Source organism: Triticum dicoccoides, chromosome 6B, assembly GCF_002162155.2.
Source record: "Triticum dicoccoides isolate Atlit2015 ecotype Zavitan chromosome 6B, WEW_v2.0, whole genome shotgun sequence".
NCBI lineage: Eukaryota > Viridiplantae > Streptophyta > Magnoliopsida > Poales > Poaceae > Triticum > Triticum dicoccoides.
Genome location: NC_041391.1, coordinates 458,220,067 through 458,232,618, shown reverse-complemented (window position 1 = coordinate 458,232,618; position 12,552 = coordinate 458,220,067). Strand labels below are relative to the sequence as shown.

Sequence of the window (12,552 nt, the reverse complement as noted above, 5' to 3'; positions counted from 1 at the left end):
CTGGTTGGAGTGCTCGGCCAGGGACATTTTTTACCCCCATGGATGGCGGTGTGACCTTCGGATTGGACCGGCATCACCTTAGGCCTCTTTTATCTTTTTTCGCTACTGCTGGCGTTTTTTGCCTTTTTACTTTGGCTTCTAGTACTTTGAAACTTTGGCTATGTGCATCTAGCTATGCAGAGGCCGGGTGATCTTTGATGCGGTTGTATCAACTCGATATTTCAATTCAATGAAAAGCCCTTTATCGAAAAAAAAAGCAAGGTGCTAACTGCCTAAGAAAGAAAGCTAAGTTGTTAAATGAAGCTGTCTATCCAAGAACTAAACTACAGTAGTATGCTGCTCTCTAGTGGCTAGAGAATGATTTTATTCACCAGTAACCGGAAACAGTTATGAAAAATTACTGCAGATAACCATGGAACCAAAAGCACATCACCTTCCTACTTTTTCAAACCGACAAAGCAGGGCACACACGCATGCCTGACACAACAAACTTTTGTACTTCGAGAGAGAAGCCGGGCAATAAACAAGGAAGCAAGCAACGTACTCCATCATCATCCAATAGAAAAAGAACACTAACCACTTGGATATAACGCCACAATTCTCCCTCGTTTTGTCAGCCAATGGCCGCAACTGCTCGGAACCTGCTCCAATTGACCACGTTTTCGCCATCGCCGCGCGCTGAGTACAAATAGCGCAACCCTTCCGCAATCTACACAGCACCAGCCGTATTCTTCCTAGCAGCTCAGGCAGCCATTACCTTCGGACCAGCGTCAACACACTGAGCAATCCATACATCACACACACAGCGCCAGAGGTTTAATTTAATTAATCGGCCGAGAAGAGCAGAGAAGTGAGCAAGGTAGCAAATGGGGAGGTCTCCTTGCTGCGAGAAGACGGGGCTCAAGAGGGGGCCGTGGACGGCAGAGGAGGACATGACCCTGGTGGCTCACATCGAGCAGCACGGGCACAGCAACTGGCGGGCGCTGCCGAAGCAGGCCGGCCTGCTGCGCTGCGGCAAGAGTTGCCGCCTCCGGTGGATCAACTACCTGCGCCCCGACATCAAGCGCGGCAACTTCACCGGCGAGGAGGAAGACGCTATCATCCAGCTCCACGCCATGCTCGGCAATAGATGGTCCACCATTGCCGCCAGGCTGCCTGGCAGGACGGACAACGAGATCAAGAACGTCTGGCACACACACCTCAAGAAGCGACTCGACTCGTCCTCGTCCAAGACGTCCGGCCAGGCAGCGCCTAAGCGCAAAGCCAAGAAGCCTGTGGCTGCAGCGAGCACAGCCGATGGCCCGGCCTCCATGCCAGTGTCGTCACCGGAGCAGCCCATCTCGTCGTCCGCCACCGATTACTCGATGCCGTCGTCGTTGGAGAACACAGACAGCTTTACATCGGAGGAGTTTCAGATTGAAGACAGCTTTTGGTCGGAGACACTGGCAATGACGGTGGACAGCTCCGGTTCCGCCATGGAGGCCGGCGTCACCTTGGGCGCAGACAGTGCATCGCCGTCGTCCAGCAACGACGAGATGGACTTCTGGGTCAGACTGTTCATGCAGGCTGGTGAGGTGCAGAGTTTGTCTCAGATTTAGGCAGAGGACATCGGCTCCTCGGCTAGTTTCTTGTTCATTTTTTTGTCTCTCGATATTCTTTAAAATCTTTGGCATCTGATCATTTGGTGGGTGTATACCTGTAAAACGGAAGAGCTTGTGAAGGGAACAATAATCGTTCGTAGCGGTGTTCATCCAGCAAAAAATGTGTCACGGCACGAGTGTTGCAAACTTCTTCTTTGTTGTATGCCTACAAGAATTGGCGTCCAATTGATACCCTTCTGTTTTGGAAAAATATGTCTTTGATTGCTTTGTGATACTAACATTTTAGAAGCTATCAAAAAAAAAATTGGTTGTCACCGTGGAGGGGTGAAGTTGTAGATGTGTGCTTTCCCCAGTGACCGGCAAAACCAGAGTCTCGGAGATGCCTTGTCAGGAGACAGTCCGGTCGTCCGTTTGGCGGAGCCGGCATGGTTTCGGTAAGCTGGTGGTTTGAAGTTTTTCGTCAAAGTCACTAAGTAGGGAACAACGAGTAGTGCCATTTGAGTTTGTGTTTGTGGCTACCTCGACTAGAGGTGTCTTGGTTTAGGGTGCAAAATGTTCCATGACGATCGGGTGGACTTATTGTAACTATGTGTTCAGTATTTATTTTTCCTTGTTTAACATAACTAACTCAAAATAAATTTAATCTAAATTGCAAAAATGCAAAATCTTTACTTTTGGTTAAAGGAAAAGTGAAATCCTGATTGGTGCTAACTCGCAAAAACAAAACCTTTGATTGACGCCATGGCAGAAGAACTCGAGTTGTCTTTCCTCAAGATAAATGAAACCGATAGTAATGTATGTAGCCTCCAACAAAGATACAAATTGTATACTGTGAATTTTCTTCCCCTGCGTGTTTTTAAAACTTTTGGAAATGATTGTCTACATCAATTAAACGGCCCGACACGCAACCGTGGATATGTATCTTTCGAGCTGTCCTTCATCAATAGATTGCAGATACATGATTATTCTACAAGCTAATCATCACCTACATCGTGCTGTTGGCTAATTTCATAGACAAAGCTTAGTGATCATTCCCAAGGAGAGCAGGTATACGCACGGCCGCCGTCAACGGACTCAAATTAAGCCGCCCCTGTGGGCAGCTAGCGGCCAACTGACAGTTGCCAACTTGAGCGTACAATTGAACAAATACAAGGCTAGACGGCTACCATGCACCGACTGCAACACTTTTTTTGCTAGGAAGACATGTAACTTTATTCAATTATTATAGGTGCAGGTGATGCCAGTGGTTCAACATCAATCTTGTCTGATATATACTTTACATCCATCATATTCTAGATTTTGGCAAAATATAATTTGATTTGAATATGGGTAGGCGAAGGCAAGAAGAAAAGTTAAATTTACTTGAGCGTCTGATAATATATGATTTTGTTTGGCTATGGGTAGTGGAAAGTAAGAAAAAAATATTTAGTTGAGATTTTGGTAAAAAAAATGATTTTGATTGAGCTAATGCAGGATGCGGTTTGGGGAAAAGGACCGGTATGGTTTATATTATTTCAGGTTACTTATGTTGGTTTTTTTGTGCGACATTGGTTGAGACTACCCAAAAAAACAATAGAAAACCAAATGAGGTAGGGAGCGTGGGGAGGATAAATCGAGAGAGGAGGTGAGACGAACCTACCAACTCCCCTTTAATAGTAGAATTAATGCTCTCGATAAATGGTCTCAGAAAATACAAAGTAGTTCCTATAATATTACAAATAAATGTATTAAAATATTTTCTCCATGGTATCAATCTTTACAAGATGAGATAATTCTAGGACATCAATGAGATTGTGATTGGGACAGAGCATCAAAACTGTCACTCGTTCATGCGCACAAACTTGATTACCAATAGTTTCTGAAAACCTCTTGAGTCGCCCATCCAAATAGAGGGGAAATCATAATCGATGACAGACATGGGCCAAGAACAATCCCTATAAGTGCAGGTTGTAGAACCACGATGTCTTCAACATAGCATCAACAAAATATTTCGGCACTGCAAAGAATCAAACAAACTCAAAAAAAACATAAGACACAATAACAGAAACTCATCATATCTGAATAAACGGATTTGCGAGGATGGAGACATCTCTGCCTCCAAAGCACCACCATGGTAGAGAGAGAAAATATATTCGAAAAAGCAACAATGTGACCACAAATCTCTCAGATCTGAAGTCCCTTGACCTCTGAATGCCAAGATGGCAGCCGAAGGCGAGGGGACCTGATAAATCTCTCGCTCTCCCTCTCCCTCCCTCTCTTTCTTTCCCACGCCCTCTCCCTCTCCATCTCCCCCTTCCCCTCTCTCCCCTCCCTCTCCCCCTCCCTCTCTCTCTTCCTCTCTCTCTCTCTCTCTTTCTCTCTCTCTCTCTCTCTCTAGGTTTCTCTTGCCCCTTGTCCACGGTGCATGTAGGCGCTGCCAGCTCGAAGAAGGGTTTTAATTTCATGTCAAGCGACCCACCCTCTAAAACAAATTCTATATGATATGTTCAAATTGGTGGGAAAAGCATCCTGTCTTGCTATACGCCGGCCCATTTCATTGTTTTCGGTTATAGTGTGACGGACTCTACGAACGCTTTTCTCCAAAAAAAAGTCCTTCATCTCGTTTTCTTAATTTTTGATTGGTTTTTGGTTTCCATCATTTTTAATGTGTAGATATTTTTCGGATTCGTGAATAATTAGAAAATTAGTGATTTTTTTACAAATTTCACGAATTTTATAAAAAAACATGGATATTTTAAAAGTGTCATATTTCCATAAAATCTGTTAAATGTAAAAAGGGAATGAAAATAAAATAAAACAAGAATTAATGGAAACTAGAAAAGCAAATATCCAAAACATACTAATCCAAAAAAAACTTAAAAGGAAAACAAAATGAAAAGAGATGAAGAAACCTTAAAAAATACCTTATAGGGAAAAAAAGTGAAATTTTAATGGGCTCGGTCCGCCAATGCCCTTCATGTGTGATTTCCCACTATTTCATGTAATGACCGCTCCGCGGTGCATGTAGGCATTGACAGCCCGAACAAGGTTTTAATTTCTTGTGAAGCAACCCATCCTCTAAAACAATTATATATGATGTGTTCTGCATCAAATTGGTGGGGAAACACACACCCTCTTGCTATAGACCGGCCCATTTCATTGTTTTCGGTTATGGCATGACACACTCTACGGACGCTTTTCTCCGGTTTTTTCCTTTATCTCGTTTTCTTGATTTTTGTTTGGTTTTTCTGTTTCCATCATTTCTAATGTGTGGATACTTTTCAGATTCGTGAATAATTTTAAAATTAGTGAACAGCTTTTCAAATTTCATGAATTTTATAAAAAAACAATGATATTTTAAAAGTGCCATATTTCCATAAAATATGTTAAATGTAAAAAGGGAATAAACAATAAATAGTAAAATAAAATAAGAATTAATGGAAACTAGAAAACCAAAATTCCAAAACATACTAATCCAAAGAAAACCTAAAAGGAAATTGCATAGGAAAAAAATAGAAAGAGACAAAGAAACCTGAAAAAAAAACTTATAGGATAAAATGTTAATGGGCTCGGTCTGCCAATGCCCTCCATGTGTGAATTGCCCGCTATTTGATGTAATGACCGCTCCTTATGTGATTTGCCCGGTACTTGATGCAGTGAGCGCCAAACAGGGTTTGCCAGTATTTATTACCTTATAACCTTCCATAATCCTTAAGAAAGTTGTAAACTGAGTATCTCCTAAATCAAACTTTTAATGAATTTTTCTTTGCTAATTCTCACCATCTTTTGCATACAAACCTCCATCTTCAATTGCATTTACAACATGATGCATCAGATTAATTCAAACCATGATACCAACAAATTCACACAAGTATTGGTACTAAATAGTGAAGCCATATATGGCCACCAAATATAGATGAAGCGGTAAACATAATTAATTGACATAACATGCCTGTGTTGGATTTGAATCCTTCAACTCCTTGCTTCACACACTTTCAAAGACACCCACATAACACTAACCCTAAAACTTAGCTGAATCTCTCTCTCTGTGTGTGTGTGTGCGCGTGTGTGTATTAAACCCTAGGTTTCTCTCGCCCCTTGTCCAGGGTGCATGTAGGCGTTGTTAGCCCGGTTTCAATTTCATGTGAAGTGGCCCATCCTCTAAACCAACCCATCAAAGAAATTATATATGATGCATTGTGCGTCAAATTGGTGGGGAAACACACACCCGCGTTTGCTATAGGTCGATCCAATTCATTGTTTTCGGTTCTGGAGTAACACATTCTACGGGGGCTTTTCTCTAATTTTTTGACTTTATCTTTTTTTTAGTTGGGTTTTTGTTTTTTATTTCCTTCATTTTTTTAATGTGTGAATATTTTTCATATTTGTGAATTTTTTAAAAATAAGTGAACGATTTTTAAAATTTCACAAATTTTCTAAAAAAACAAATACTTTAAAAGTGTGAACTTTTTACATTTGTGAATTTTTTCATATTTTCACAAAAAATGTCAAAAAAACAAAAAGGAGGAGAAAATGAAACAAAAAATGAAAGAAAAAGAATTGATGGAAACGAAAAAATCAACCAAAACATACAAATTAGAAAATGAAAGAAAAACGCAAAGGAAAAGAGACGAAGAAACCCGAAAAATACTTTATAGGAAAACAAGTGAAATGTTAATGGGCCCGATACGTCGATGCCCTCCATGTGTGATTTGCTTGCTATTTGATGCAACGAGCGCTTCGTGTGTGATTTGCCCGTTATTTGATGAAGTGGGCACCAAATGGGGTTTACCTTATAACCTTCTATAATCCTTATGAAAGATTGTGAGATGTCGTAACTTCTAAATCAAACTTTTAATGAATTTTTCTGTGCTAATTCTCACCATCTTTTGCATACAAAAGAGTGTACCGCGGGTGGTTAGATTTCTTGTGATGGAAAAACCCACTAGGGTTCAAGTACTACACTTGGCACCGGTGGTCGCATTTTCATGGATTTATTTTAGGCCTTCTCATGACGTGCATCCAGTGGGAGGAGACGTTCCCATTGACTACAAAAGCGTTTGTGGTGACTTTGCCAATCTCAAGATGTAGTGCTCATGTGCATATGTTTGTTCATGGGGTTGAGTATATGTGTGTGTACGTTAGCATCAGCATTTGTTTTGTGTTAAAAATGCATTTTAAACCATGATGCATCAGATTAATTCAAACCATGACACTCATAAGTACGGCAGTGAAGCCATATATGGCCACCCAACATAGATGAAGCGATAAACATAACAAATTGGCATAACATGCTTGTGTTGGACTTGAATCACTCAACTCCTTGAGATGTGCTTCACGCACTTTCAAACACACACACATAACACTAACCTTAAAACTTAGGTAAATCTCTCTCTCTCTCTCTCTCTCTCTCTCTCTCTCTCTCTCTCTCTCTCTCCAAATGGCTATCTGCATGCCTATTTGTAGGCTTTTACAAACCGACCTAACCATGGCGAGTTGTTTACTCATGCATGCTTAAATAGCTTCCTCGCACACTAGATTTTAGAACTAATGCAAACCCCAACTTTGCTTTTACTTTCCCTTTTGACTATTGTTACTGCCATGCAGCTATGATACAACTTGATGACAAGTTTTGGGCAAGTTGTACTAGCTACTCATGTCTGACATGTATGAATATATAATGTGCAAATTTTTAGGATAATGACAAGATTAATTTTAAAATTCTCCACCTTAATCTTATCATATCAACATCTTATAATCATGTAGATCGCCTCCATCATGTGACTCACCTTGTGACGGCTTCCCACCACAACATGTCTAGAAAAAGCATCACATTGTGCTTGTCAACCTCACACTGACTCCATATATTGATGGAATCACACTACCATTGTCGGCTTCACACCTACTTTTTGTCGTCATCACACTGATACTTCTTATGACAATAGTATCACACCTCTTCGGCATCACGTCGGCCTTGCCTAACGATGGTTTCACACCACCGCCTTTTTTGTCTCAAATTAACGCTTCATATGACAATGGTATCACGCCACTATCGTTTGTGCATAATCCCTAACTGCATCACAACGCCAAGCGTCTACTCACCTGAACTCCCCTCACATCATTTATTTTAGACCTCTCATATCCATCCCCTTGAGGAGCTCCCCTCTCACATCATTTGGTTGTCGCAACACTTTATTGCTCGTAAGAAACTAGTAGTCAAACTTTCTTTCCCTTTTGACTGTTGTTACCGCCATGCAGCTATGATATAGCTTGACTAGAAGCTTCAAGCAAGTTGTACTGCCTACTCTTGTCCGACATGCATGAATATAGTATGCATTGAGGACCCAATGGCCTCCTTCGGGGTCAACTGTTGACTCCACTAAATAGAACCTTCTTGATGACGTACTTATCATCTATCGGTTATATAAGTTCACATATATGCCCAACAAGCGTCAACAATTTCACTGCAAAATCATTCATGGAGTCTCCATAAGCCATCTTTATGTTATCAAATTTGAGCACAAGGACCGGATCCTTACCTCCCATACACACTTGGCGCCCACATGCATGGAGCATAGCACCACCCACACATTAGATGTGTCTCCTTCCCTACAACATGTAGAAGCGACGTGTCATCGATCAAATGGGTGATGATTGTCAAGGTCAACTCCTCCTTGCTCTCATCAACTGCCTTGGACAAGCTATCCCGATCAACAACACCCCCCATGCATTGTTTCCTCGCATAAGGTACGCCATCCTCATTGCCCAAACCATGTAGTTCAGCATTGTTAGTTGTGAGAACGTAATCTTACCCATTGTTGTTGTCGCTATCGTCGTTGGGTTTCCTAAGCCATTGGTCACCGCGGATCCACTCGGTACGACATCACATGACATCATCTTCATAATTACCTAGCTCTGATACCAAATGTTAATGTTGACTCACTCAACTCCTTAAGATGTGTTCTTCACACACTCTCAACGACACCCACACAACTCTAGCTCTGAAGCTTAATTGAATCAGGCACCTCCTCCTCATCTCTCTCTCTCTCTCACACACACACACACTCACTCACTCACTCACTCACACACACACACACACACACACACACACACACACACGGCTCGCACAAGTACACAAGTTGCTTTGTTGATTTGCTACCTTGCATAGTCAATTCTATTTTTGATGCACTATAAGCCTGCTTGACAAATGATGATGTGCATGCCTGATTATATTCTTTCGCAAACCAACCTTAGCATGGTGTGTTGTTTACTCATGAAAACTCATGCCTGGATAGCATCCTTGCATACTAGATTTTTAAAGTCAATCTGAACTCCAACTTTGCATCTACAACTGCCTATTGCAACACTTTCTTACTAACAACGACAACTTGCAGTAATACTTCCATTCCATTTTGACTGCTCTTACTACCATGCAACCATGATTTAGCTAGATTAAAAGCTTTAGGAAGTGTCCACTAGCTATTCCTATTTGACATGGACGCATATATAATACACATGTGTTTAAGACAATGACCAGATTAATTCTAACAACCTAAACTTGTTCATCATCCGTCAAATGACGCGACGTTAACTGTTATCCTTCGTTTTCATGACAATGTTGAATTCATCATTCACAATCCACATAATTTGAGTGATGGAATCGAGTCATGAGATCTCATCAACCACTCCTTATGAAGGATTATTGGTGGTCATACATAGACGTGGCCACCCAGGACTTTCCATAGCGAATGATATCACTATGACAATAAGAGAGAACTCTTAGCACATTGGTTTGGAGCTTTGAAGGTAAGAGATCCAAGAAATTATAACAGCAAATCTACTAGATTCCATAAAGAGATCCTCCCTTAGAAATTACCAATATGAATGGTAAGGGGAAAACCACTCCAGTAAACTTCCTATAGCACCTTCTATCCCTAAAAGATATATAAAATACATTGTACGATAGCATTCATATTTAGTGCCGGGAGGAGGGGTTAGAAAGCTCTCAAAACTAGGGACTCGATGGCTAGGGAGAAGTTCAGCTCCATCGAGCCCCCTTGTTTAATAGCGGGCTGAAAGAGAGAAGTTTTAGCTTCATAGGGCCCATGGTTTATGATGAATCCTACCATATTTCCCCGAAGGCCTGATTCCCACCACGTGTGTGACCACCATGTTTTCTATTCGCTCGTATGTTGCCCATGCAAACCTCTCACCTCGCTCCCTTTACCTCTTTTATGCTCCTTCCAGACCCAGAGTTGCCTCCGTCTCTGCATGTTACTACTCTAACCTCGTCCCGATCCCCCTCCCCGTGCAACCACACGGTTAACCCCCGCAGGCTTCCTCCTCCCGTGCCCCACCTTGTTGTAACTTCGATGACATTGCAACCTGTGCGAAGATGGATGACACCCACCCTGTTGCTGACACTATGGTGTCGAGCCCCTGTTGTATCCTCTCTCGTATGATAACTTGGTCCACCCGCGTCGGCGCAGCTTCCTCCTCTTCTATCGGATACTCCACACATGACTACGATGAAACCGCAACCCGGGTTGAGTTGGAAGACGTTGTCAAGGTCATCACAGAGATGGACACTGCCAAGGTAGAGGCCAAGAATAAAATAGAAGTATGTTTTTGTTGGGGAACGTAGTAATTTCAAAAAAATTCCTACGCACACGCAAGATCATGGTGATGCATAGCAACGAGAGGGGAGAGTGTTGTCTACGTACCCTCGTAGACCGTAAGCAGAAGCGTTAGCACAATGCGGTTGATGTAGTCGTACGTCTTCACGGCCCGAGCAATCAAGCACCGAAAGCACGGCACCTCCGAGTTCTTGCACACTATCAGCTCGATGACGTCCCTCCAACTCCGATCCAGCCGAGTGTCGAGGGAGAGTTCCGTCAGCACGACGGCGTGGTGACAATGATGATGTTCTACCGTCGCAGGGCTTCGCCTAAGCACTGCTATGATATTATCGAGGAGGACTATGGTGGAGGGGGGCACCGCACACGGCTAAGAGATCAATGATCAATTATTGTGTCTACAGGTGCCCCCCTGCCCCCGTATATAAAGGAGTGGAGGAGGGGGAGAGGGTCGGCCCCTATGGCGCGCCCTGGAGGAGCCCTACTCCCACCGGGAGTAGGATTTCTCCCCTTCCATGTAGTAGAAGTAGCAGACAAGGAAGAGGGAGAAGGAAGAGAAGGAAGGAGGGGGCGCCGCCCCTCCCCCTACTCCAATTCGGACTAGTCATTGGGGGGCGCGGCCTGCCTCTCTCTTTCCCCTAAAGCCCAATAAGGCCCATATACTTCTTCCCCTGTATTCCCGTAACTCCCCGGTACTCCGAAAAATACCCGAATCACTCGGAACCCTTCCGATGTCCGAATATAGTCGTCCAATATATCGATCTTTATGTCTCAACCATTTCGAGACTCCTCGTCATGTCCCCGATCTCACCCGGGACTACGAACTCCTTCGGTACATCAAAACACATAAACTCATAATATAACTGTCATCGAAACCTTAAGCGTGCGGACCCTACGGGTTCGAGAACTATGTAGACATGACCGAGACACGTTTCCGGTCAATAACCAATAGCAGAACCTGGATGCTCATATTGGCTCCTACATATTCTACGAAGATCTTTATCGGTCAAACCGCATAACAACATACGTTGTTTCCTTTGTCATCGGTATGTTACTTGCCCGAGATTCGATCGTAGGTATCTCAATACCTAGTTCAATCTCGTTACCGGCAAGTCTCTTTACTCGTTATGTAATGCATTATTCCGTAACTAACTCATTATCTTCATTGCTTACAAGGCTTATAATGATGTGCATTTACCGAGAGGGCCAGAGATACCTCTCCAACAACCGGAGTGACAAAACCTAATCTCGAAATACGCCAACTCAACATGTACCTTTGGAGACACCTGTTGTCACGACCAATGTGCGACCCTATCCAAGAGGAACTCGAAGGTCCCACCAAGGATAGACCCGCATATTGAAATGCTTTTGCATGGTGGATATCATTACATCAACATTACATAATAGATAGGGATACATACATAAGGCATACAATGCCACATGAATACAACATCACAATACATAAGAGCAACATCCGACTACGGATGAACACAAACAGAAACTCAACGACATCCACCCTGCTAGCCCAGGCTGCCGACCTGGAACCTATCCCCTGATCGAAGAAGAAGCAGAAGAAGAACTCCAAAACAAGTAAACATCGCTCTCGCATCATGATCATCGCATAACTTGTAACTACAACTGTTGTTGTAGTAATCTGTGAGCCACGAGGACTCAGCAATCCCATTGCCATGGGTATCAAGACTAGCAAAGCTTAATGGGAAAGGAAGGGGTAAAGTGGTGAAGTTGCAGCAGCGTCTAAGCATATATGGTGGCTAACATACGCAAATAAGAGCGGGAAGAGAGCAAATGGAACGGTCGTGAAGCTAGCAATGATCAACAGGTGATCCTGAACTCCTACTTACGTCAAACATAACCCAAAACCGTGTTCACTTCCCGGACTCCGTCGAAAAGAGACCATCACGGCTACACACACGGTTGATGCGTTTTAATTCGGATATGGTGTCAAGTTATCTACAACCGGACATTAACAAATTCCCATCTGCCACATAACCGCGGGCACGGCTTTCGAAAGATAATACCCTGCAAGGGTGTCCCAACTTAGCCCATTACAAGCTCTCATGGTCAACGAAGGATATTCCTTCTCCTAGGAAGACTCGATCAGTCTCGAAATCTCGGTTTACAAGATATTTCGACAATAGTAAAACAAGACTAGCAGAGCCGCCCGATGTGCCGACAAATCCCGATAGGAGCTGCACATATCTCGTTCTCAGGGCACACCAGATGAGCCAGACGTCGGGTTGGCATAGACCCTGGTTGCCCAGGGGGCGCCGGACATCACTCAGGTTGGACCAACACTCGGAGGAGCACTGGCCCGG

General features: G+C 43.1%; 1 protein-coding gene across 1 annotated transcript; it reads left to right on the top strand.

The window, feature by feature from the left end:
* Positions 1 to 721: 721 nt before the first annotated feature.
* On the top strand, positions 722 to 1,792 carry LOC119320098 (transcription factor MYB30-like). The gene has a single exon (XM_037594227.1). The coding sequence runs from the start codon at positions 867 to 869 to the stop codon at positions 1,596 to 1,598; it is 732 nt and encodes a 243-aa protein (XP_037450124.1). The 5' UTR covers positions 722 to 866; the 3' UTR covers positions 1,599 to 1,792.
* The last annotated feature ends 10,760 nt before the right edge of the window (positions 1,793 to 12,552 follow it).

Excerpts from the sequence above, each read along its gene's own strand:
- LOC119320098 (XM_037594227.1), top strand. The coding sequence starts at position 867 with ATGGGGAGGTCTCCTTGCTGCGAGAAGACGGGGCTCAAGAGGGGGCCG.